The sequence below is a fragment of the Elgaria multicarinata genome, chromosome 4 (assembly GCF_023053635.1).
Source record: "Elgaria multicarinata webbii isolate HBS135686 ecotype San Diego chromosome 4, rElgMul1.1.pri, whole genome shotgun sequence".
In the NCBI taxonomy this organism is placed as follows: domain Eukaryota; kingdom Metazoa; phylum Chordata; class Lepidosauria; order Squamata; family Anguidae; genus Elgaria; species Elgaria multicarinata.
This window is the reverse complement of record NC_086174.1, coordinates 79,768,375-79,795,559: the sequence shown is the minus strand read 5'-3', so window position 1 is coordinate 79,795,559 and position 27,185 is coordinate 79,768,375. Positions and strand designations below refer to the sequence as shown.

The following is a 27,185-nucleotide window of genomic DNA, read 5'->3' as shown; positions in this document are numbered from 1 at the left end:
TTGTTTGTTTTTTAACGGACCCCAGAACTGTTGTTGTTTAAATGGATACTGTATACTGTTGTTTTTATATTTTTTGATGGTTTTAAATTTTATATACTTTTTAATGTCCACTGTTTTTTAACTTTTGTAAACCGCCCAGAGAGCTTCGGCTATGGGACGGTATATAAATTTAATAAATAAATAAATAAATGTCTGAAGGTGCAATCCTATGCATGTTTAGACAGAAAAACATCCTGCAACTCCCAGCAGTCCCGAGGCATAATTACCAACACTGTTACAATAACAATTTTTTCTATATTTATTGTTTCTTTAAGATCTTTAATAAAAAACATATAAAATGTCATTAATCTTTAAAAGCAAAAATAAAACTAAGAAGGATCAAGGATAAAAAGAGAACAAAGGGTCAATTTACATGATAGCACAGGAGTTGGGAACTAGGGTGAACGCCACCCCCTCCCCCCATATTGTTTTACAAACCATTGTATTTCTGTGTTTGCAGAAATTATACCGCAGCACCTTACTGGCTCCTCTCCTGTTTTACAAATTGCCTGACTTGATAGTTTATGAGATGAAGGAAATTCTAACACATATACCGTTAGAGATTTACCCTGTATTCATTGCTTTCGAGCACATCAGTGCAATTTGAGTTCTCCTGGTGGGACAGGCTCATAGCCACCATGCTGCATAACTAGAGCGTTTAATAGAATGTACATTTGCATTAGATTTAATCCCCCCACAGCTGCCTTTGCCACATACACATTTTCATCTGGCTGTCTGAAGAGATGCACTCTTGAACGCCTAAGGCAAACTTAAGGGGTTGGTGTCTGTAATGAAAAATACATTTTAAAATGAGATGTTTTGAAAGGAACTCATTTAGATTTATAGAAAGAAGAGAATTCTAGTTAATTAGTGTCTGTAACTGTCAAAGGACATTGTTCAATCCCTCACCTTCCCCTCCCCCGTTTGGTGTTTGTAGCACACTTTGCTACGGTATCCTTAATCCCCCGGTTGGCTGAGTGCTGCCCACCTTCTTCTTTTGCCCAGTGTTGAGCACCGGTGTTTAGTTTAACCCCATCCCGTCTGTTTAACCCCATCCCGTCTGCTTTGCATGCAGAAGGTATCCGCTTCAATCCTTAGCCTCTCCAGTTTAAGAATCTTTGGCAAGTGGGACTGCCAGAATAGATTGTATGGGGCTTGAGAGTAGGCAGCCTTTTGGGGGCCTTCCTGGGCTGCACCCCCTTTCATACAGGCAACCCCCTCATCCACAAGGAGAGCCAACCCTGTGCGCCGTGTTTCTTAGGAGAATTGACTTGCAGCGGCAGCAGTGCAGAGGATGGAATTGAGGACAGGGCATGGCCCACACGTTGCCCACCTCTTGGCCTAGATGGACCAATGGCCCCACTGTGTAGTATACTTCTGGAGGGCACCAGGTTGTGGAAGGCTGCCGTTGTGCTTCAGAAAATCACTTCCTAGTGATGTGTGATTGAACATCAGGATCCACCCAGCCACATGGATGTGTTTGCACGAGATTCACCCTCTCCCTCCCTCGTACGGTTCCCTCTAATAATAAATATGTTTTGACTCAGCATGCATAGTAGAAAATTCTGAAATAACTCCAGCATCCACTGGGAGGCAGCTAACACTGGAGATGAAAGCTTACCCAACATTTCCATGGCTCCATGTTGTTCATTTCAATTCACTATCCTAGTTTTTGACGGCTTGATGAAAGTTACGTAAGCCACTTTGTAAGCAGAAAATATTATCTCCTCTGTGTTATGTGCAGAGAGTCGTAGAAAGTCCATGCGTCAAAGGACTTCTTCAAGCTGTCCACAGTGCTGACTTGCTAGAAGAGGAACCTCTTCTATGTGTGACATCTTGTCTTACTGAACTGGTAAAGCACGGTAAGGGGGCACTTGGTGTGTTGGGCACCCCATTTTGTACTGATTGATTTTAATGCTGCTCTTGATGTAATAACCTGTATAAAATGGATTTATGTCAGTTATTTTGTTGGGAGGCCACAAATTCACATATTGCTGCATGTGGGGCAGTAAAGTACATGGCTGTGGCCCTTGGCTGGCCACTTGCTCACATACTGTATTGAACTGAGGGAGGCAGAATGGCAGATCGCAAAGCAACAAAGCAATGTAGTAGTGGCAGTAGTATTCCCACCTATTTATACTTCTGAAAATTTCTATACCCCTCAATAATTATTTCAGCAACCTTTCTGTCTCATTTTGTGACCCATTCATCTATGTATGTTGTTTAATTCCCTGTAAAACTTTTCCAGCTGTGATTGAGTCACCTTTCCTCTCTCTGCCTTCTCCCCCTCTTCCTACCATCAGAAGGAGCTGCAGCGCGCATGTTGGAATTGATGGATGAACCATTGATAGATAGCCTAGTGAGACTGGCTGGCCAAGTGGAACAAACGGAGCCTTCTTTCCAGGCTGCCTTCATGATCAGACACATCATACAGCACAGTATGTACCAATAGAGAAAGCCTGGTATTTACATTCTCAGCACACTGGTATTACCAAGTGGTGTATCAACAAGAAGAGTCTCAGGGTAGGGTTGGGGAGAAAGGACGAACTACAGCTTCAGTTCTGAATTGCAAAGACCTTTTTTATTATATATCCTGCTAATTCTAGGCCAGTCTTCAGAGTCTCCTAGGCTACAATGGGACCCCTAAAGACTTTTCTGGAATAAGTGAATTACAGCTGGATTGATCAGCTATATCACCCTAGAATATTTATCCTGATGCAACGATGACAAACTTCATTCACATCAGGCTGAAGAGGTCTTTGTCTTCCTGTGTCTCCAGATCATGCTCTGCGTCCTCGCCTGGATACTGTATTCCCCTTATTCAAATTTGAAAGCTCATTTATGTTGTTTGAACAAAAGTGAATACTGCAGGCGTGGGAGGAGTAGGAAAGTCTATCAAACATTTTGCGCCATAGTAGGATTCTCCATATGGAATCAAATCCTGTTGAAGATCTCAACATTGCATAGAGCTGCTCAAATATTTGCACATCACTGTGCAGACTGTGAAGTGCTGACTAGTTTCAAAAGCCATTGTAGCATGAGGCGTCTGTTGGTCCCATGAAGCAACAACCTCTTAAAGGAACAGCTTATATATGAGTTAGATGCTGAATCATTATGACTGTGTTATAGCATTAGACTGGCCAAAGTACTTCAGCAGCCTTAATATTATGATTCCTATTTTACAAAACGGAACTTGAGGAATTGGTTGAAATTCGCAGCTTTGCTCTCTGTGCCAGTGTTCCGATTGTAAAATCAATAAAATCAACAATTGTACACATGCATTTTCAATACCAAAATATTAATCGCTTAATAATTAGAAACCCAGAATTACATCCAAGGAGAATGTATCCATTGTTAGTTTAAAGTCAATGAAGGTTTTTTCTAAATAGGATTAACATTGGATACAATCCTAGAAAAGAAGTAGTATTCAGCATTGGTAATGTGACATAATAACATTTTAATTTAGTTGTAAACTGTTGCCCAATTCATTCTACTCTCTGTTTCTTCCTTTCTCCATATTAATTGGATAGAAGAGGCAGTGTCTCTGTTGAAATCCCACATGAACAAAGTTCAACAATACCTCATGAAGTATCTTATCCACCAGGAGAATCGCTTTCAGCAGCTGGGCATAGCCACTCTCTGCATATTACAAAAAGGTATGGCCTACTGTATTCATTTCCAGGACCAAATAAAATCCCATGGGGGTCCTGTGCTATAGCATAATAGCTAAGCTCATCACTATTTACCAGAAACGCCACGGCTATAATCTACAGCTGGGTCCTGACTGCTTCTGGTAATGAAAACCAAAGTCTTGCTTTATAAAGGTCTGATGGAAAGTTAATTGAATCTCATTTCACTGAGATTTTAATCAGACATTTATAGAGGCTCATTTGTAGTATTTGTTACAAGCCTCCAACTGGAACTAAATCTATTCTCATAATTATATGTATGAATCCTGGCAACAGCAACTATTTATAGCTCTAAAACATATTTTAGAAAGGAAAAAAGTCATCTTTCTAGAGTTAAAAAAACCCAAACAAATTAAAAAGTGGAGGGAAAAACCCAATTATAGATGTTTTGTCTCAAACAAACCTGGCTTGTTTTTTTTTTAATATCAGTGAAATCCATAACATGGGATACAAAGCCACTTTAAAAGAAGAATGCAAGTATCTGTTGTATAGCAGAAGTTGTAGTAGATGATGTAGAAGTGTGGTATATGCATCATACTGGAGGAAAAGATCGAGGGACCTATGCCAGAGAGGGAAGTCAAGTCAAACAGCATCACCAACAGCAGTTGTTGGGGCCCAGGTGGAAGGTCAACATGAATTTACCCATCTGTAAGGAGGCTCAAGGAATTGGATCCTTACAATAGGCGTAGGGCTAAGCTTAAAAGGAAATGCAGTAGAATGAGGATCATAGCAAGCTGCTTTATAATGAGGCGGACCCTTGGTCCATCTAGACCAGTATCATCAAAACTGACTAGCAGCAGCTCTCCTGTGTCACAGGCAGGAGTTTTCCCTGCCCTACTGGGAGATGCTTGGGAGCGAGCATTCCTGGCTCAAGAAGCAATATTTTCTGGAGACATTGTTGAACAGATAAATTTTCAAAGTACAGTAAGCAGGGCTGCGCATGCATCCTCTTATCATGATCTTGGAAGGTCATAAAATATCAACACAGGTATTAAACATGAGAAATAGATCACTGAATTGGTCACTTTGTGTTTGATGGGTATGCCAAGATTTTGTAGATCCCAATAATGCAAACTGTCAGACCACACCATCTCTCCAATGTCCTATAAACTTACAGCCACCGTTGAAAGGAAATATTTGCCCACACAGATCCAGAATTTTCATCTGCATTCAGCCATAGTCAACTGAAGAAATACCTTGACCAAGTCTGTCAACAAACTGAAGAAATGCAAGAGCTTCTAAGTATTGCTTTCAAACACATGGACACATGAGGCACTGTTCCATCCTGCATTAATGTTTTTCTGTAGATGATTTAGTTCTCTATGTGGCCAGTCTGTGAACAGGCATCTGATTCAAGATGTGAGTATCTTACATTCATCCCACAGCCACAACCGCAGTCAGGATATGCATAATAGGATTCTTATTTCCATAGTTTGGGTGGAAATTAAGGCCAAGTTACACAGAAATGCTTCAATAGTCAACTTGATTTCCCCCCATATAATCCAGTTCCCATTTCCCCCATATAATCCGTCTTCATGCTCCCTGAATATTTTAACAGACTTGAGCTAGCCTGTCCAGAACTTTGCATATTGAGGGAGACTTCTAATACTCAACTAAACAGGCTCATTGCCTGTTCTGGATGGGGTTGCTCTCCCTCTGAAAGAACAGGTTCATAGTTTGGGGGTACTCTTAGACCCATTTCTGTCGTTGGAGGCTCAAGTAGCCGCCACGGCTCGGAGTGCCTTTTACCATCTTTGGTTGGTTCGCCAACTACAGCCTCTCCTGGACAGGGACAGCACCATGTACATTGATGGTGCTATATAAATAAATAATAATAATAAAATAATAATAATAGCTTGACCACGGTGGTACAGGCATTGGTAACCTCAAGATTGGATTACTGCAACACGCTCTATGTGGGGCTGCCCTTGAAGCTGCTCCGGAAGCTGGAGCTAGTGCAGAATGCTGCAGCTCGGCTGTTGTCTGGAACTGCCCCTTTCCAGCATGTAACTCCTCTGCTGAGGGAACTGCACTGGCTGCCTATTCGCTACCGGGCCAGGTTGAAGGTTCTTGTACTTGTGTACAAAGCCCTAAACAACTTGGGACCAGGATACCTGAGAGAGCGCCTTCTCCCTTACCAACCTGCCCAGTCACTGAGGTCATCCGAGGGCCTGCTCCTGGTGGTTCCACATAGATCCATCCTCCGATTGGAGTCCACCAGGGGAAGAGCCTTCAGCGTGGTGGCCCCCCTCCTGTGGAATTCCCTGCCTCTGGAGGTCAGGCAGGCGCCAACCTTGTACTCCTTTCGGTGCCTCCTGAAAACATCTTTATTCCAAGAAGCCTTTCTTTAACATGCAGCCTTGGATTTCTGTGTTGTTGTTGTTTTGCTTCTTTTTAAATTTTGTTTTAACTGTTTTATTCTGTTTTTATTTTCATTTTTACCTTGTACACCGCTCCAAAATTTTTCAATGGGGAGCGGTATATAAATAATCTAAATAAATAAATAATAAATAAACCTTAACACTTTTTTTTCAGTTGCCTGATAGCAAACAAATTAGTGATTTTTTTTAAAAAAAAAGTTTATGAAAATAGGCATTTCTGGAAAGAAATATTTGTATGCACAATATATATTGTGCTAGCATATGATGTTATCCACTGTGTGTATTTATGTTTATACATGAATGGTCAATGAATTATGTTAGCGCCTGAGGGTATGTTCTGGTGGAGCACTTAAATTTTTGAGACTTCAGTTTCAGCATCAGGATTTTAGCACATTCGCTGAGCATGACTTTTTTGGCATTGTTCAGAAAACAGGCTAGCTTGCTCCAGGCTTTAATTAAAATATTATTCAGCTTTCAAAAAAACAAAAAAAAAACAAAACCACAGTCTGGTCAATGTAACTCGAGTTCTGCACATTTTAGGAAGACCAGTAGATACGATATTCTATGTTATCCACATTTATGATGTGGCCTTTGATGCTTTACAAAACTACAAGCCAGAACCATCTAGGCAAACTCCATCTCATGTCCACAGCTTAATTCTGAATTAAGTTATGGTAGTTGCTCACAGCTTTTCACAATAATATTCCCCATATTCTTTGCCTCCTTCCTGCTCATCAAAACCCTGTTGGTCCTTTATGCTGATCGCTTATTTAATATACATAGTTTGGAATACAGTACACTTAAGCACGTCAAAACAGATTTGCAGTAAATTTGGCAGAATGTTTTAGCAGTACATTTGAAACAACACTGGCAGCTTTTTCTCTAAGAAGTTTTCATGAGTACTACTTTAAACAGTAAGTGGATATTCAGTTGAATTATGCCTGTAATTCAGAGGACAGGAACATTTGTGAAATAGTGTTAAGAATTATGTTACTGTGGATTAAGGATAGGTAAATTTTACATCAGCCCAAATAACAGGATTCGTTAAATTTTTACCTTACTACTGGATATTCTGATCTCTTTTAAACAGTGAGCACTACTGTGCTTGTGATAAAATGAGATGAATAAATTCTTCCTCTCTTTCTACATTCCAAAAATAAGGCAATACCTTCATCAGGCCAATCCAAAGGACATAAAATAGTGTCCAAGCTTTAGAGTTCGCTAAATCTCCTCATCATGATAGTATGAAAAACAAAGTGTGGAATGGGGTGGGGGTGGGTGGGGAGCTGCCTGTTGTTGAAGCCAATTTGAGTTTGTGTTTAATCACAGAATTAAAATGGAAGGTAGTAGGGGCTCACAGTCCTTCAAATTAGGCTCTGCGAGGTGCTGTGATTATTTCTGACTGTCCCTAGAAGTCCCTAGGGCTGATGGGATGATTCCCCCATGTTTTAAAATATAAAAACCAGCTGTTGGTTCCAAAGATCCCTTCCTCTGATAGGAGTCCTTCCATCAGAGGTAGAGAACCTTTGCATCCAGATCAAGAGTTATTTTGAACAAGCTGCCTTTCAATTTACTTTCTGCTAAATAGTATGCTACAATTGCTACTAACCTCACAATTTTCTAGATGAGGGCATAGCTATAAATCAACACCGAGAGCACACTCAATCTAGCTTTTTTTGCCCCCAACCCTCTAGAATGGGTTTGTGTGTTGGGGTGGTGGAGATTGAAAAACAGGGCAGCAAGAGGAGGGGGAATTGACAAATACTGCCTTCTCCCTTCTTTTTGCCAGCAGAGATGCTCTGTTGGGTCAGAAGCCTTCTGTGAATAGAAATAGCCCTTCTATCATGCAAGGAAAATGCTGCATCCAGCCAGGGATTTTCCTAGATATATATTGAAAAAGTGTCTATGCCCTTATATATTACCTTATAGGTGCAAAGGCTCCTATGGCTGACAGGCTTTCATGTGAACCACCCAGAGAGCTTCAGCTATGGGGCGGTATACAAATGCAATAAATAATAAAATAATAATTTCAAGGGCATTCCATTATTACCCCAAAAAAGGAAATATCTCTTAAGATTCACAATCAGAGCCTATTCCTCCATTGATATGAATAGCAGAATACTCAGGAGCTGATGGATATTTTCTTTCAACCAGGAAACAGGAATACTTCATGTGTGCGTTACCAGGAGCTTCAGTCAAACTTTTGAAATCCACGCCCAAATCCTGCTTTACAACTATTTCTGACTGACTCTTCAGTAGTATGAGATTAGAGGAAGTTGCCTTCCCCTGCCCCACTCCCTAAATGTAAACACTAAATTGTTCATTATCACAATAGCAACTAATGCACCAGAAACTAAAATTGTTAACTGTAGAACTATTTTATATAATGTTTATTTGATACTATATCCTATATAGATTGGAAGAAAATTCTACATATTTTGGACATTTTAAATACAATAGCTATGTGGCTCGGGTCCCGGTTATTTGAAAGAACGTATTCTCCCTTATGAGCCTGCCCGTGCTTTAAGATCTTCTGGAGAAGCCCTTCTTTCAGTCCCACCATCTTCACAGGCGTGCTTGGTGGGAACATGGGAGAGGGCCTTCTCGGTGGCCGCTCCAATGCTCTGGAACTCTCTTCCCGGGGAAGCTAGGCTGGCTCCCTCCTTGATGGGCTTTTGGAAGCAGGCTAAAACATTTTTGTTCCAGCAGGCCTTTGGAGAATAATCTGGCCCTTCATCTATGTTAATGTCTTATAATTTTGTTGTGTATTTTAAACGTTTATGGTTTTGTCCCCCCCCCCCCCCATGTATGTTTTAAACTTTGTAAGGCCGCCTTGAGGCCCAGCATTGGGCAAAAGGCAGGATACAAATAATAATAATAATAATAATAATAATAATAATAATAATAATGATGATGATGATGATGATGATGTACAGGAAGCAGAGAGAATAGAAAAATAATTTGTTTTGCTATATCACAAACAATTATGAAAACATTCAGACTGGCTTTCATTCCTCCCTCTCCTACAATTTTCTCTAGCTCATAATGCATTATCGACTCAATTTCCAACACAGTTGGTATAATTTTCTTTGAAGTGACATGCTGTAAATAACACCAACTGAAGTGTTTGCGTATCCCTTCTCTTTATGACAAACATCACTTGGGAACTGGATTTCCTGCTACATTGGTAGTAGACCACTGGAAGTCAACGGAATCACCCCTTTTCACTTAAACTAGCATGTCATCGTCATCCATCGTTGGTAGCACAGTATAATGCAATGGATCTGTAGCGACAGCTAGCTCTAAAAGGCTTATGTATAAAAACAAAAAAGTGGGCAAAGTAGCAGATGCAAGGTAATACACAGGACAAACATGCCAGATGAACTTCAGGAGCAAACAGGATAAGAAAGCTTCCTCTTGAACAGGCAAACTTTTACCTGATCTGCCAATTTATTCTGAGGGAATTGCTATAGGCAAGGAGTTGAGAACCTCTGGGCAGGCACATCAGGTGTGGTGAGGGGATGCTAGCATTAAGCAAGGTTGGCACGTGACAACTGTCACGTTTGCTGTCCTGCTGCCCCAACAATAGCTCAACAGAAAGGACTGGAAGCCTCCAAATCCTTCTCTATTTTCTATTATAGTACTTGGTCACCACCCATCCAGTTTGGTCTGCATTCCCAAGCACGGATATTCTCTCTCCCTGCCTCCTGAAAGTACTCCCCAGAGCCCCCCACCCCCACCCCACACACAACCTTCGAAGCAGGTTTTGAGGGTGCAGAGAGCAGAGGGAGAATTGTCCTGTTCTGCTGATAGCAGCAGAAGTGCTTCATTGAATTTCATCTCATGACACCAAAACTATCTTTTTCTGGAGTGCTAGGAGCCTCTATAAACCTCAGTGATCACACCATTAGCTGAAGAGAGCTCTATTCCTTAACTTTTCAAGCCTGAAGATAACTCACAGTGCTGAATCGGCCACATCAAGCTCAAAGACATTGCTTTATGCTTTGTATTCCCTGAACAAAGTTGAAACTAACAAAAATCAAGTTTGCAATGTAGCTTTCACCACATTTTTCTATGATTTATTTTGTACTGAACAAAATTAATAAATACATTATCTAGGATAACAACAGGTTTTCATTTCATCCATGAAAAAATAATGCTTTCAATTTTTCACATTTTAAAACCTGCTGTATTACTTTACTTTATTTTATTTTAAAGAAAATGGAAGAAGACAGTAGTGATGCCTAAATATACAGAATGTCCAAGTAGGAGTTACATTTACAAGAACCTGATACAGAAGCCTATATTTTGCCCCCATAGTTAAGAGTTCTCTGCAATAATATTTAAACCAACAGGTTCAAATAAAAAAAACAACACCCCAGTTGCCCTACTTGTAGAGCAGTGAGGCATTTACTTTTCAAGTATTCAATCAGTAAAATGTAAAAGATTCTTTGCTGATTTTACATTAAACTCATCTTCAAAACGAAACAAAACCAACAGGTCCATTATCCCAACCAGCCCGTTATTGTTAGAATCCACTTAATCTTTCCCCCCCTCAAGAACACAGTAAATATCCATTATGCTAACCAAAGGAACTTGCTGAATAAAAGCAATTTATGAAACATGATTTTCTTAGTTGTGAGATATATTTGATAACAAGATAATCCAAGTCTATTCCCAATAAATTCTTCTGCTGGTTTTGCTACGGTCGTTAAAAAAAAGAAAAGAAAGATGTCCAAGATTTTTTTTAGAAAATTCAAGAGTGCAAAAAGTACAACACTCCTTCATAGCATGGAAGGAACTCCATTGGCTGCACAGGCTTTTGCTTAGCCTTGGTAATTCATAAGCCGAGATCAGACAACTTCTACAAAGAAAGCCAACAAAGAACAAATTAGCAGAGAGAAGAGATCTTTATAGAAAAAAGCTAAAATAAAGAGTCATTTTAACAATAATTAACAATACCTTGGATCCTAAATCCCCATGAATGGCACTCCACTTATGGGATGCTCTCACTGGCGGAAGAGGGAGGAAGCGATTTCTGCCAATTCCTCCTTCCCTCTGCAGTCCCACTATGTCTCCTGAAAATCTGCTCTGGAGGGTTGGGGGACCCTCTGGAACAGCATGGAAGGGAGGGTGTTGGGGACTGCAGAGACAAGGAGGAAAGGATCGAAACTTGACTGACACTCCACTCTTCTGCTAGTGGAGCAGCCCCTAGATTGGAGTCTCTTCCATTCATGGAAGTCCAACTCAGGATCCAAGCCACAGGCAGAAAATATTAACTGCAGAACTAGTTCCATCCTGTGGTGATCACATGCAAAGACAGACAACAACCTTGAACTGTTGACTAGAAGCAGGCATTTTCATAGGTGCATCTTGTGAGGAAGGGTGAGAATAGCTGCACCTGCCAAAATTCCTACTTCAACACATTTATTAAAGGTACAGGAGACTTGTCCTTTACACCTTGCCATTTTGGGGTGCTTCCAGATGGAGGGTTCCTACTGCTAACAACGAAAAAGGCATTGCACAGTTATTCCACCTTTTCCTCAACAGAGTTTTTTTTCTGGTAAGAAAAAAGATGGAAGTAGCACTGGGGAAAAAAGGGGAGGGCTACAAATGGAAGATTTTTTATTTATTTTATTATTATTATTATTGCATTTATATCCCACCTTTTTTCCTCCAAGGAACCCAAGGTGGTGTACATAATCCTCCTCCTCTCCATTTGAGGTGGGTTGGGCTGAGGGTGTGTGACTGGCCCAAAGTCACCCAGTGGGTTTCCATGGTCGAGTGGGGACTAGAACCCGGATCTCTTGACCCCCAGTCCAACACTTTAGCCACTATACCACACTGGCTCTCAGTGTGGCGCTCCATGAATGTAGCAGTGCAATTTCACAAATAAAATCCTTGTCTGGAAGCACCCCTACTACCCCCCCTCCCTATCAAAACAGTCTATCGACTCCTTAAGAAACATAGTTTAGTGTGGAGGGAAGAGGAAGTTTATATTTGGAACAAAATTCCTTTCAATTTCAGATTGATGTCATGAACTAAGATGTCGAGTGAAACTGACCATTACGTTTCTAGCTCTCTCTATCCTTCCATTTAGACTGCGAGTTGATCTTAAAAGCATAAGTATTTTTAATGCAGAGCTTATATAATTCATTCCCTGTTCTAAACTTGTACTTAACAGTTAGAAACTACATGGTTTAAAGTGGTTTAAAGCAAACTTACCTGCCGTTTGATGTGTTTGAACGTTATCTACCTGAGGCAATGGCCCTAGCGTCCCCTTCTCTTCAAAGGCCAAAATGGGAGTCAAAGGAATGTCAGAACTCCCTTTCTCATCATTGTTCAAGGCATCCAATCTGGATGGTTTTGTTCCCATGGGTAAGCTGATGAGCTCTTCAAAGTTTTCATCCTGCATAGTCACTCCATTTTCATTTGGAAGTTTTCCTGGGTTGAGATTACTGAAATACACGAGTCAGTAATGTATCTTACAGGTAACAAAATAACATTTCATAAGTAAACCACTGATTATTTTTACTCTGCAAATATTGTAAGTCATGTCAAATACCGGCCACATGACAATCATGGAATTGTATACTGACTTAATAACTGAAGAATTAAAATTCCCCATGTGAATGCATTAAGCATTCTTCTTTTGGAGTAATAGCAACCTCCTCTGGTTTTCTGTCAAGCAATCTATACAGTGTCTACACAATTTGCAGGGTTTTGAAAATAACCGTCCGTAATTAACATCATCTGGTGATCAATTATGAAGAGACAGGTACACACAGATAAATACTGACAGCAGGTGGTATTTACTAATTAATCTGAAGCACAATCCAAACTTGCAAGGCAGTGATTTTTCCTTTCAGTAATTTTTTCCAGTAATTTCTATTTTAAGAGAATACAATGGTATGATTGGGTTGTAGCTGCTTTTGCTTTTTGCCTAAAGGCAACCTCCCTGCCCCATCACATGATCAGAAGCTATTCAGGTGGCCTGTTCACTTTGGATGCCTGTTCATGGAATAAGCGGGGAAGGGCGCTATGCCATATCTCTTTTCAAGAGAGGGCTATTGGGGAGGCAGGGGGCGAGGGGATTGGAAGGCCAACTTGCCTTCCACAGTCACTTCTACTTTTGATCAGAAGACACTCAGGAAGCAAGTGCACATGGATGCAATTTCTTCTGCAACCCTCTTCAGCATATTGAAGATCTGCCAAGGTGGGAATGTGGAGGGGCAGCGCATGTTCCCCCAGTCTCTCCCACTTGCAAGCCGCAGGAATAGATACCCCAGAATGTTTTTTCTATAGCAGTCCCATCTTCTCTATAGAGGGTCACTGAGAAGAAAAGACACTCCTAACTGCCACAAGAGTAACTCCCACTGAAGTGTAACAATCCAATGGGGAGAGAGCAGGGAATCAACTGTCCAATGGGGGAAAGAGCAGGGAACCTACTGTCCAATGGGGGAAAGAGCAGGGAACCTACTGTCCAATGGGGGAAAGAGCAGGGAACCTACTGTCCAATGGGGGAAAGAGCAGGGAACCAACTGTCCAATGGGGAGAGATCTGAGAAAACATCCTCTAGCACAGGTAAGTGGAAATCAGAGCACACAGGTTTCTGCACCACGCCCAGAAGGAAAACCTCTACATTGTGGACACCATAGCAGAGATGAATTTACATTTGTGGAAATAGAATGATATTGGTAAAACATCAGTATAATTCATCTGATGTTTGATCATTGCTACATCAATGGTGTTAACTTTGAACAGAATGTTTATATTACCAAATACAGCTGGCACTATTCAGTCACATGTGTGTTCCCTGATTGTGACATTGGGCCACCAGAAGAAATAATGTGCAAATCTGACTGGAAATTCTGATGCAACTAAAGAATAGCAATACTCTGGTCCAGACTGGAATCCCGCTTCTCCTTTGGTGTCCAACTCCAAAACAGAGTTCTCTGTGCAAAGTTGCTAGGGCTTCATTCTAAATCTCCTTAAGAGCCACTGAATAAAAACCACATTTTGGTTCAAGTTACAGTAGTACAATCCACTTACTTCCCAATAGCAGCAAATCTGTAATCTTGCTGTTCTATTTATTATGCATGTGCATTCTATTTAATATGTATGGCTTTAAAAAACAAACAAACCCAACTTCTCCTTTTAAAATCTGAATACTGTAACTACACTTTTTGTTCAGTCTTTAACCCTTGGATGTTCTATCCAGACACTCAATATTCTAATCATGATAGCAGTTATTATGGCAGTATCCATTGGACAGCAAGTACTGAGGTGCACTTACGCTGGAGAAATAACTGAAGTCTTAACAGCTCTCTCATTCCATCCTATATGACCTTGCAATTTATGAATTGCAGCTGAACATTCAAGTGTTGCTGATAGTGCTTCTCTCAGGACTGCTCTACACTATGTGCAGTGGCTTACAACGTTCTATGAAACTTTTTGTACTCCAAATTGAGGTTCTTTTAATTGTTATTTGTAATATGTTTCCAGCTCTGTGGAATTATGTTGGCTGAGTATGATAAAACAAACACAGTAAAATAGTGTTCACACACGCCGATACTCCCCCTCCCCTGTCTTTGCCTTTTGCACCTGTGACAAGGAGATCCAAAGCTTCTGCTTTCAGTTTCAAACTAACTGCAGTTCCCTCTGATGTCCTAACTCAGGGAATTGTGGTTTGTTAAGTGAGAAGAAGGCAGGCTCAAACTGGTTTTAGATACTGGTTGTTCTCAAACCATAGTTTAAACAAACCACAGTTCCTGAGACTGGATATGTATTTAGTTTAAAACTGAAAGGGAAAGCTTTCAATCTCTTCACTGATGTGAAAGAGGAGGAGAGGGAGGGGAGTTCATGAGCTCAAGGTTCGTCATAGCTCATTCTCATAGTGGGAAACCATGGTTTCCTATTAAGTCTGAACCAAGCCTATGAGAGAAAGCGTAATTCTCCTTGAGTGATGTGCCAATGGCAACTGCCACCCATCCAGGAGGACATGAAAGCTTCAAATTCGCAAAGGCATTTTTACCCCTGCCTGATTCTAGTGATGCTGAAAAGGCTTTTGTAAAATTCAGAGGTGTGCTGAGGCTCATGTAAAAGGGCAAGTATTCTCTTTTGTACACTTTACAGTGTACATCAATGTAACTTCTGAAGCAGCTTCTTTCCTAATAATGGCAGAGTGCAGACAGAAAGAGAAAATGGTTTTTTATTATTACTCATTCATTTTTAAAGAATATGCTCTTAGTTACCAAGCAGCAAATGTTGCTTTCAAATACGACTTGGCTTATTGAAAGCCATCATTTTTAATGTAGCCAAACTGTCTGACACTTAAATGCTATCCAGAGTATTTGAACTGGGGAGGGGGCATGAGGCTAGATAACAAATGATGGAAACGTTCATGAAGTAACACACACAAAAAGGGGAAACAATATGATTTGATATAGTTTCGTCTCAGAAGAAGACAATCTGAATAAAGAAATCTCCGCTCTCAAATAGCAACACGTCCCTCACCTGTCTAGGTTGTCTATGGGCTGATGAGAGATGAGCACATGTGTATGGGTCACCAATTCCCCGTTGCGTGGAGATTCTGTCACACACTGAACCTGAGAGCCCATCATGGGGCTTAATGGAGATGTAGGGCTGCTCACTGGTAGAGAAGAAGAAAAAGAAAAGGAGGTTGCCCACATAAAGTTTGGATTTATTTTAGTCTAGCAATATATTCAAAATGTATTATTATTATTATTGTACAAACATGCAACAACTCAAAAGTCTTCTGGGCCAAATTTATTTTTTATTTTCTTTAATACCACCTTTTTATTATTATCCCACTGTTTTTATCCTTGCAAGAAACCTGTGACAAAATGGTATTTTATATTATTTATAGGTATATATTTGAATGTTTGGTTCAGGGTTTCATTTGCTTTGGCCAATTCTCTTCATTTTCAGGCAATGGTAAGTAAGTGGGAGGAGATGTGTGAATGTTGTCTGATTGGTTGAATTGAAACAGAGAGAGAATAAGGAGCGGAGAGAGAGGGAGAGTTAGGGAGTTAGTGAGGGTAGGAATGAGTTGGGTTTAATAGAGGCTTGCATCAGCATAGGATTAGGAAAGTGGGGTTATAGGTTTTGGAGGTAGTATTCCCTGGGAGGTGGAGGGAGGTAGATTTAATTGTAGAACATAAAAACTTAAAGTGTCTTTTAAAATCTTTTACTTTATGAATAAAGTACATTCTTATTTTGTTATATCAACCACGCCTGCTCAGTCTTATGTGTTACTTCAGTTGGACTATACACAGTCAGACACACGCACAAATAATGCATTAAAAGAAGGTTTATAGTTCCCTCATTCTTTTTGAGTATAAAGAAGAGGGTGGTGGCAGCGAAGGAGAGGTTTAAGTAGATGTCACTGAGGCTGGTGATGTTGGCTTACATGGTCCTTCTCCTCTCCATCTTCTCATCACAACAACCCTCTAAGGTGGGTTAGGCTGAGAGTCAGTGACTGGCCCAAAGTCACCCCACTTCATGGCTGAGTGGGGACTAGAACCCTGATCTCCTGAGTCCTGGTCCAGCACTCTAACCACTACACCTCAGTGGCTCTATGTCCTCTGCTCTCGCTCGTATTTCCAGACACATGGGAGCCGGCTGTTACAGGAGCATTTCTCCCTGTATATACTTGACTGAGTATTGAGATCGGCTCAGGAAGCTCTACTCTGCATCCTACCATTGGGAGCTCTACATTATCCAGAGACATGAGAGGGCCTTCTCAGCTGTGGCACCCCAGTTATGGAAGGCCCTCCTCTTAGAGGTCTGGCTGGCACTGATCTTGGCCTCATTCCAATGCCAAGTTAAGAGCTAAACTTTAGGACTAGCTCTGTTTTTATTTATTTATTTGGACTGTTGGCCATTCTAATGGCTTAATTTTATGTTGAATTATTTATTATTGTACCCCATCCTGAGTTAAATTGATGGAGGGGGAGGAGGTTTAGAAAAATTCCAATAAATCAGTCTAACAGACTCTGCACATGCCAAGAAGTGCTCTCTTGGGGAGGGGCTGAAGCAGGAAGCATCTCTCCAGGGGAGATTGGAAAGTCCTCCAGAAAGCCACTTCCTGTCAATCCTGACTTGGTAGAAGGCAGTTCCCATGTTTAATTCCTTAAGGCATTGAATGTTCCAGGCTTGAGGCACGGATTCAGAAAGATTTTAGGGCTCTGGCTCCAATTAAACTCTGAAAAGGCTTTGTTTCTCTTGTGGCAAGACTGAAACATCTAATACCCAATTGCTAACAACCTCGTGGATTTACAAAACAATATAGCATAAAATCTTTCCTTCTGCACCTCTTTTGCTCAGAAATCACAACGGATCATTTGTGCCCTTCCATCATTTTAATATTTTAGAAGATGCAAATGGAAGTAGTAGCTTGTCATTCCTATAGAGGACATGCAGAGGGAGAGATTGATGACAGAACTGAACATTTTGCCCAGACTGATTAAAACTTGACCCCCAACCAATTAACTAACACTTTAGTTGATTAATCTAGCACTTAAACTAATTAAAGCTTGCAGCCCTAATTATATATTTCATTACACAGTGATCATTATGTTTGCAGCAGAATATTATGACTTTTCATGGATTCAGGCTCTGATACGTCATTGACATTTCATTAAGAATATTTGGATTACTCCTTTTTAAAAACCACTCCAAATCTGTCACACTATGAATAAGAGTTTCAGTACTAAAACAGATGAACCCAAAAGTAATACCTGTTTCTTTTGCAATCTCTCCATTTTGTTGTTCATTTAATTTCTGTAAGATAATTCAGTTTTAAGTTAGAAGCTGCACTGGAAAAATACACACACACACACAGTATTTTCTTCTGAGGGAAGATAAAATTTAGTACATGCCTTCTCTGCAGCTTCCGTTCGCCTGGTTCTTTTCATAATTTCCTCAAGACGCTACAAAGACAATGTGGGGAAACATTTATTATGTAAAAAGTAACAGTCACTGTGTTGTCTATAAGCAGAATTCCAAAATCCATATGTAATACCTTTGTTAGGCTAACCAAAAGTGTGCAAACTTTCAGGATCTTTTCCTAAGACAAGGTGTTGCAAAAAGTACCACAAGGTGTGTTTCCTTCCCTGACAGCCTTAAAGACTGCTTTTTATAAATAGGAATTTACTGTTCTGGTTGATTTACATGCTTTATGCTGCTGTTTTAGTTACTCGTGTTTTATACCTCGTAAACCGCCTTGAGGAGGCTTTGTTTCCAAAGCTGGTGTAAGCGTATTGAAAATAAAAACAAAATAGAATATGCTACAGACAAGCCAGTGCTGCGACACCTTCTTCCTTCTCCAACTGCTGCACAATGAAGTGCACTGAAATAGATCACTTCTATCTCAAGGACTCAGCAGTGGCAAGCGAGGCATTCAGTGAACAAGCTGCCTCCTTTTGTGCTCCCTCATCCGCTCCGCTCATGTTCAGAAATGAGCTGAACGACCCCTGACCCCTCGCGCTACTGCTGCTGCTGCTGCCACCTGCTCAATCCATGACATTGAGAAGCCGCCCATCTCAAGAAACAGGCAGCAGCAGTGGATGGGTCACCTAATTCCTCGACAGGCAGGGAATGGGGCAGTTGCGTGACTGAGGCCTATACCAGCACTCAGTTTGCTGCTGTGTTAAAAACCCATATGCATGAATCAAGAGAGCACTGAAAGAACATTCACAGCACTGTGAAGCCCTTTTGGAGCGATCCCCTCTCCCATGCAACTGGAATCACATGGAAAGGGAGGGATGGGGCCACACATGCTGGCACGCCCCCACTCTTGTGTCCATTGTGGAGGAGCATACAGTACATGTACACATGCGGGCTCTCCCTGCCATCTGGAACCCCAATTGTGCTGAGTTTCCAATCGCAGCAAGCGCCTACTCAAGTACTGTAGGCTTCCCTTTACAGAGATTCCTCCGAACAGTGGAGTCTGTGGGTTGCAATGATGGGGTTGGGGCCAGTCCTGCTGTCCCCACCATGGGCCATTTGTGAGCTGTCTGGTGTCAGTGGGCCTGACACCACCCACTGACATTATTGCCCCGAGCACCAAGAAAGGGACTCCGTCGGCTCTGGGAACAGTGGCTGCTTCTCCTGGTGCTGGCCCAGGTCATGGCTTCCCCAGGGGCCCTGCATGGTGTGCAGAGATGCTCAGTCGGCACTGAGAAGAGCATCCACTCCTCCCATCACTGGCCGAGTCCTCCACTACTCACATCCCCACTGTTGGAGATAAAAGTGGGGGCTCCTCAAGGGGAATTCTTGCAGGGGGTCAAGCCCTGCCTCCTGGAGGAACCCAGGAGGCAGGGCTTGACCTTCATGGGCTGGATTAGTTTTCTGCATCCATGCTGTCAAGCTGGATCAGACCAAAGGCCTATGTAGTCCAGTGTTCTGTTGAGAGAGTGGCCACCCACCCACCCAAAAGGACTCAAGTCTCTTCTTGGTGTAAACCTGCCTTGCTCTTAAAGTCAATAGACCGATCCACATGACTGAAAGCCCAGGGAGTTCCAGTCACCATGTACAAAGATGGAAAAGCTCCAGTTGCATGCAAGATCGTGTTCGACACAAGCATGCGCCTTTCTGTTACCTTCTTCCTTTCTAAGCGCTCTTGTTCTTCCCTTTGGAAATGCTTTTCACGCTCTAACCGAATCCGCTCTTCTCGTAGCCGAGCTTCCTCTTCCTTCTGAATTGGTGACACAGCAAAGGAAAACATGGATTGGCTTTCAGGGAGCTCTCAACGACGACTGCTTACCTGCATGTCACACTTCAACTAGCAGGAGAGTTCATTTCTGTGCTGAACCGCTCCAATCCCACAAGCACATGCCAAGAGGCTGTGTAAATGCTGCACAGTTTGCAACCAGCTGATGGGGGTTGTGCCCCAAAGAACAGCCCACTCACTCGCCCCCAAATCTATACTTAAAGCAGCTTCTAAAAAGGTTCAGAAACAGCTAGAAATTTGGCAGAGCTGGGGAAACTCGGTGCTGCTGCATGTCATAAAAAGCAAAACAACTGCACTGAATGATCCATCTCATTACTTGATCCACAATTTTCTTTTAGATTGAACTGGGGGATTCTAAATTCAGTTCTATGCTCCTATATACCGTCCGCCATGAAATCAAAATAGCAGTGTTCCTGGAGTGCTTGAAGGACAATTAGACTTTCTGGTTGCACATAATTCTTGCCTCCACTGTTAGTCCTGGGGGCTGTCTTCATGGCGCCGAGTTGGCGGCGCCTCCCTCGGAAACCCTGTAGTGGCATTGGATAATCCTGATACCAAGGAGGGAGCGGGGGTTTCCGGTGGCCATCCAGATACCGGAGCTGCCCCTCTTCCCTCGGATTGGCTCCAGACAGTGGAAGAACCGTATTGACAGCACTTCCATTGAAAAAGTAGGGGTAAGTGTTTTTAAATTGGAAATCAGATCCCCAAACACTTGTCTCTGTTCTATCAGCAAGCCTCTAGGGAACTGTATTCTTGCTTTCCAGGTGATCTCAAACAAAGGCAGAGATGAGGCGCAGCATTCCTGAGATTACCTGGTGAGAAGGGCTGGGGAAGCCACATGTTCCACTGCCATTTGAAAAGGGAAACCAACCATTTCCCTCTGATAGGAGGCTGAGCTTCTGCTTGGTAGATCTCTGGTCTGCATCCAATGTTAGTCCTAGTTAGAGGTAAACCATTGAAATGATTGGGACTCACATTAGTCATGACTGCCTTAAGTCCCATTCATTTAAATTGGTCTAATCTAAGTAGGGCTAACATTGGATAAAACCAATAAACTAGGCCTTCATATACCATCATTTCAAAAACTAAGGGCCAAAGCAGACATTACTTTAAATCCGTATCTAGCAGCTATGTCTTTGGGGCAGTTTTACTCTAGAGTAGGTGCTGGGGCCCCAATTCAGATCTTAAAAGCCCCCCTAACCTCCATACTAGGGTCCTGATCTAAAAGTAAAAAGGGCGGGGTGGGGATGGAGAGAGACCTAGCTGCTAGATATGGATTTAAAGTCATGCATGTTTTGGCCCTAAGGTGTAATGGTGTACATGTCTACTCAGAAGTAAGCCCTACTGATGGCAGGCTAAGGGAACATTATATTTCCATGTTACAGATAGGGAAATGGAAATAAAAATGTGAGTGGGGCAGGCAAGGCTAGCTTGCAGTGTACAGTGTTATTTGACTGATTTCACTAGACGTACACTGATTTCAACAGGAACTACTGAGGAGCAAATATACAACACAGGGTAGCATGTTCTATTCTGAAGTAGGTCCAAGAATGTCAGGTTTCCCAGTGGGGACCAGTGTGGTGAAATGCAGTGTTGGGTTTGGACATCTGAGATGGCCAGGCGCAGCACTGCCTCCCCCCCCCCTTTAAAGTAGATGGCTGGAGTACTAGACTCACGGGGATATGGGGGGGGGATTAGAGTGGGGGGGTGGGGAGGGGGGGAAGGTAGGAGAGGAGGGATTGGGGTAGGAGGGTGGGGGTTTTATGTATGGAGTTTGTGTTTTTATGTAAGCAAGTTTGAACTGCTGAGCACAAGGGATCGGAAGAGATTTCAAAAGGGTGATTATGGATAAAAAGATAAAGGTATCAACACTCAATGTTAAAGGTTTGGGGGCAGTCATGAAAAGGAAGAGAATAGAACAAATGCTTAATAAAGAGGGATCAGATATTATAATGATCCAAGAGACACACCAAGGCTCCGAGAATTCGAATATGATAAAATTAAAGTGGTTAGCCTATTATGAAAAGTCATTAGGGACATCGAAAAAAAATGGAGTGGCCACTTTGATTTCAAAAAAAAGTGGGTTTATATTAGAAGAAGTAAAAAAGGATGATAAGGGCAGATATCTTATGTTAAAAGGTAAAATTGAGGGAAAGGTCTATACTTTGATTAATGTTTATGCCCCAAATGAGAGGCATAGAGAGTTTTATATAAAGTTGTTTAAAGAAATAGAAGAATTTAAGGAGGGGTATGCTATATTAGCGGGGGATTTTAATATGGTTATGGATAATAAACGGGACAGGTCAAATCCCACTAATGCTGAAAAGAGGAACAATATGACTATATTGAATAAATTAGTAAAAGAAAATGATTATTTAGATTCGTGGCGTTTACTTAACGGGAATAGGCCTGGATTTTCATACTTTTCCCCAGTTCATCATACATACTCCAGGATAGATTATATATTTGTTTCAAAAGATTTTGCAACGAGGATCTGTAAAATGGAAATGGGGGTAATAAAAGTAACTGATCATGCCTTGTTAAGTCTAGAATTTACAGTTAAGAAAGATTATAAAGAGGCATATAGATGGAAGCTGAATACAAAGATATTGAAATATAATAAAATAGTAGATAAAATTCGGAAGGAACTGTCGGAGTCATGGGAAATTAATGAAAAAGGAGGAACAGCTGGGTCAGTCATTTGGGACACCATGAAGGCTGTAGCAAGAGGAATCTGTATTAGAGAAACATGTAGTTTAAAAAGACAACAACGTGCAGAACAGGAAAAGTTAGAGATAGAAATTAAAAACTTGGAGGAAAGATATTGGCGAGTTAAAGATAAATATAAATTAGTGGAAATACAAGCTAAGAAGAAACAATTAGAAAATTTAAATATAGAAGAGATTCAAAAGAATTTAATGTATATGAAAAGGGAATATTTTGAAAACAGTGATAAGAACTCGAGGTTGCTTGCCAAGCTCACACAAAAAGAAAAAGGGAGGAATGGGATAGAAACGTTGAAAGATAGCCGAGGGAATTATTGTCATGCAATGAAAGCTAAAATAAAAATTTTTCAGGAATTCTATCAGGAATTGTATAAGGGTAAAGAAAGTCAACAAGAAAAGGTGGAGGAGTATATTGGAAGGTTTATAAAGAAGGGAATAAAATTAGAATATAAGGAGTTAATGGAGTCAGTAATAACTCAAAGAGAAGTTGAAGAGGTTATTGATAAGTTAAAAGTTGGTAAATCACCGGGAGCAGATGGTTTGGGTCCAGAATATTATAAGGTCTTCAAAGACTGTTTAGTTCCAAAATTAATGGAACTTTATAATAGGATATTATCAGGAGAGAAGATACCTGAATCATGGGAACATTCAGTGATAATTCTGATCCCAAAACCAGATAAAGATTTGACTAATCCCGATTCTTATAGACCTATTTCTTTAATAAATCAGGATGCTAAAATTTTTACATCTATTATGGCCAAACGGCTAAATAAATTTTTGGCAGAATATATAGGAGCAGATCAATGTGGGTTTGTGGTAGGAAGGCATATGCATAATTTAGTGGGTAGAGTTTTAAATGTAATAAATGTAATTAAAAAAGCAAATATTAAGGCAGGTATTATGGCATTAGATATTTTTAAAGCTTTTGATTGTGTGAGCTGGCAGGCACTAAAGAGTATTATAGATAAATTGGGATTTGGAAATAAATTTAAAAATGTAATAGAACAGCTATATTCCCAAAATACGGCGGTAGTGGTGGTAAATGACGGACTTACTGAAAAGATACGACTAGCCAGAGGAACAAGACAAGGATGTCCGCTCTCGCCGGTCCTGTTTGTAATGGTTATGGAAGTTTTGGCGAAGGCACTAAGGGAGGATGAAGAGTTAGAAGGAATTGGAGAGGTAAGGGAAATAAAGTTAAACATGTTTGCGGATGACACTTTATTGACCATTAAGAATCCATTAAGAAAGTTAGAAAGAATTAAATATCAGTTGAGGGAATTTGAGGAAATTACAGGGTTAAAAATAAATTGGTCTAAATCAGAGATGATGTTGTTTAACTATACCAAGAAGGAAGAAAAGGATTGGGAATTTAAGGGAATGGAATTGAAAGTTAAGAATGAGATTAAATATTTGGGAATTAAAATTACAAAAAATTTAGAGAATCTTGAAAAGGAAAATTTAACGAGGTTAAAGAAAGAGGTATTAGAGAAATTGGAGAAATATAAAAGATTAAATTTATCTTGGTTCGGAAGAATAGCCTTAATAAAAATGAAGATATTAGCTAAAATTAATTTTGTATTTAGAATGTTACCTATAAAAATATCAGAAACCGAGATAAAAAGTTGGCAAAATATTATTAATAAATATTGTAATGGAGAAAAGAGAGCAAGAGTGAATAAAAATAATTGGTACCTAAGCCAAAAAAAGGGGGGAATGGGTCTCCCAAACATAAAATTATACTACGTAGCAAATAGATTAAGACATGTTGTAGAAGCAATTATGGGAGTAGGAGATTTATATTGGATGGAAGAAAAAACCATAAATAAGGTAGAGATGAATTTGGAGAATGTTTTTTTTAAAGACGGAGGAAGAAAGTGGGTTGGAAGTATAGATAATCCACTCCTGAGGACTCAATGGGAAATTTGGAGTAAATTTAAAGGGAAGCTGCTTCCGAGCAACTCTCCCTTAGCACCGATAATAATGTTAAAGAATTTCCCAGAGGATCTAAAGGGTAGATTATGTAAAATATTAAAAGAGAAAAATAAAATAAGATTAAAGGATTGGGTAAGAGATATTAAAACAAGAGAGGATATGGAAAATTTGTTAAAGGAGAAGAAGCTATCTTGGCTAGAATATGGTCAATTAGAGCAATGGAATAAAAAGTGGATTAAAGATAATAGAATGTGCAGAAAGATGACGAGGTTTGAAGAATTAGTAGTAAGTAAGGAGGAAGGGAAAGGAGGGAGTATAGTTTCAAAAGGATTAATGAGTGAAATATATAAAATATTGTTAGAGAAGGAGTTTAGAGAGAATACAGAGAAAATGGTTTGGGAATCAGATTTGAAGATACAAATAGGGCGACAGAGCTGGGAGGGACTATGGAAACAAAGAGTGTTGAGAAGTTTATCAGTAAGAATAAAGGAGAATTATTTTAAAATCCTATGGAGGTGGTACCTAACCCCGGTTAGATTGAATAAGATAAGTGATCAACATTCAGCAAATTGTTGGAGAGGTTGTGGGGAAAAAGGAACGTATTTACATATGTGGTGGCAATGCAAATATGTACAAAGATTATGGAAGATGGTGTTCTCAGAAATTGAAGAAATAGTGGGAATGAAAATAGAACAAACACCAAAAATAGCATTGCTGTCACTATTTGAAGATATAAAGTGTGGAAAAGGAACTATAGAGCTGATATCGAGTTTGTTGGTTGCAGCACGACTGATGGTAGCTAGGAACTGGAAGATCCAAGGGGAATATTCTATTGAGGAATGGTATAAAGAAGTATGGGACATAGCCATTAATGATAAACTGACATGTAATATTAAGTGGAGAAAAGGCGTAACTAAAATAAATGAGTTCGAAGGAATCTGGAAACAGTTCCTAGTGTTTGTGTTTACTAAGGGAAGTGGGAAACCACCAGCAGAAGAAACGATTAGATTTTGGACTCAAGAATGATCCCGAGGTGGGGGGTGCACTTTTATGTTAAGTACGAAGATGTTGTAGTATGATAAGGTATATGTAATAGTTTTTGATATTTGTACTCAACAATTATTCAATATGTATGCAGTAGATATTTGATGTTTTTTTTCTTATTGTGTTTTGTTTCAGTTATATTTTGGTAATGTTTATCTATGTTTATATAGTGTTGAAAATGAATAAAAATTATTAAAAAAAAAAAAAAAAAAATGAGATGGCCTTAACCTGAGTCTAAAAGCAGTAATTGCCTTCCTTTCTGAATTTCATCTTAAGAGCGTCTATAGGTTCAATAAACCACATAAGCATCTTGTAGCTATCAGTACAATACGACCAGCGAGCAATCTGAAAATCCTCGGCAATTCTTTGACCTGCCTGCTTCTGAAGGTGTTCCATTTCCTCCCTTTCTTTCTGCTCTCTTTCTTCAGCCAGGCGGCGCAACTGCTCCTCTTTTTCCTGCTCATGTTCTGCCTCTCTTTGCTTCCTCTCTGCTTCCTGCTTCTGAGCGTCTTCCTCTCGGCGAGCCCTTTCTTCTGCTATCCTCTGCGCCAGCTCCTCCTTCTTTTGCCTACGAGCATCACGAATGGGCATCGGACAAAGGAACGGTGGGGAAAGGGTGGGGAGGGATGGAAAGGGGATATTTTTATATTATCATTATTCTGGATACTGTGTATTTATTTATTTTGCATTTTGGCAAAAATAAAGAAATAGTTAAGAGTAAATAAATAAATTTTAAAGTGTCCCCCCCCACACACACAACTAGTGGTGGATAGTAGCAATTCATAACAGAAGAGTCAAAAGAAGAGATGCTTCCCTCTTGTCTCACCACTTGTGGCATGTGACAGAATGTGGTTTCTCCTCTCCTCAGAGTCACCATCTATTATGTGGAGGATAATGGAAATAGCACTAGAGGGGGTGGGGCTAGCACACTTCCCCGCCTCATGTGTTTAACAGATTGAGAATACCTGAATAGGGCTAGAGAGACTTTCCTTAGACAAACAGTATGATGATTATTTATTACATTTATATACCACCCCATAGTTGAAGCTCTCTGGGTGGTTTACAAAGATTAAAAACAATGAACATTAAAAACAAACATACAAAATTTAAAACCACAAAAAAGCATAAAAACAGGCAATATTCATTTAAAAACAACTATTCTGGGGTCAGTTAAGAAAAAAACTCAGCATAAGCTGTTAAATGCCTGGGAGAAAAGTCTTGATCTGATGCTGAAAAGATAACAATGTTGGTGCCATGCGAGCCTTGTCAGGGACGCAAGCCGTGAGACACTAAAATAAGCAGTCCTTCTGCATTCTGTTGCGGTATGGGCACCATAAGACAGACTACTATGTGCCCTATGTTCTGAACATTTGAATCAGCACTATCATTTCAAGTATAAGCTGAGTTCACAGAACACAACAAGCCAGAGCATGGGTTGAGTGTGGGTTGTTGTTGAACTGTGGGTTGCTATTGAATCATGGGTTGTTTTGTTGTGTCAAACTAACCATGTTAACAAACCATGGTTTGTTAACCACAAACAATCCATAGTTCACAACTCACCAACGAACTATGGGTTGGGTTCACACAAGACGATAAACTATACCCAAAGTTCAGT

General features: G+C 40.4%; 2 protein-coding genes across 2 annotated transcripts in view; one reads left to right on the top strand and one right to left on the bottom strand.

The window, feature by feature from the left end:
• The window catches only part of LOC134398194 (uncharacterized), a 32,097-nt gene extending 26,856 nt beyond the window's left edge, over positions 1 to 5,241 (top strand). The window contains exons 11-14 of the mRNA XM_063125443.1: positions 1,784 to 1,901; positions 2,343 to 2,477; positions 3,570 to 3,695; positions 4,878 to 5,241. Coding sequence (XP_062981513.1) covers positions 1,784 to 1,901; positions 2,343 to 2,477; positions 3,570 to 3,695; positions 4,878 to 4,999 — 501 coding nt within the window. The 3' untranslated portion in view covers positions 5,000 to 5,241. The remainder of the gene's footprint in view (positions 1 to 1,783; positions 1,902 to 2,342; positions 2,478 to 3,569; positions 3,696 to 4,877) is intronic.
• A 4,703-nt stretch (positions 5,242 to 9,944) lies between these two features.
• MAP7 (microtubule associated protein 7) overlaps positions 9,945 to 27,185 on the bottom strand; it is a 110,349-nt gene continuing 93,108 nt past the window's right edge. The window contains exons 12-18 of the mRNA XM_063124624.1: positions 25,946 to 26,138; positions 19,734 to 19,829; positions 18,013 to 18,063; positions 17,872 to 17,914; positions 15,626 to 15,761; positions 12,335 to 12,567; positions 9,945 to 10,973 (exon numbers count right to left, since the gene is read on the bottom strand). Of these exons, the coding sequence (XP_062980694.1) occupies positions 10,963 to 10,973; positions 12,335 to 12,567; positions 15,626 to 15,761; positions 17,872 to 17,914; positions 18,013 to 18,063; positions 19,734 to 19,829; positions 25,946 to 26,138 (763 nt within the window). The 3' untranslated portion in view covers positions 9,945 to 10,962. The remainder of the gene's footprint in view (positions 10,974 to 12,334; positions 12,568 to 15,625; positions 15,762 to 17,871; positions 17,915 to 18,012; positions 18,064 to 19,733; positions 19,830 to 25,945; positions 26,139 to 27,185) is intronic.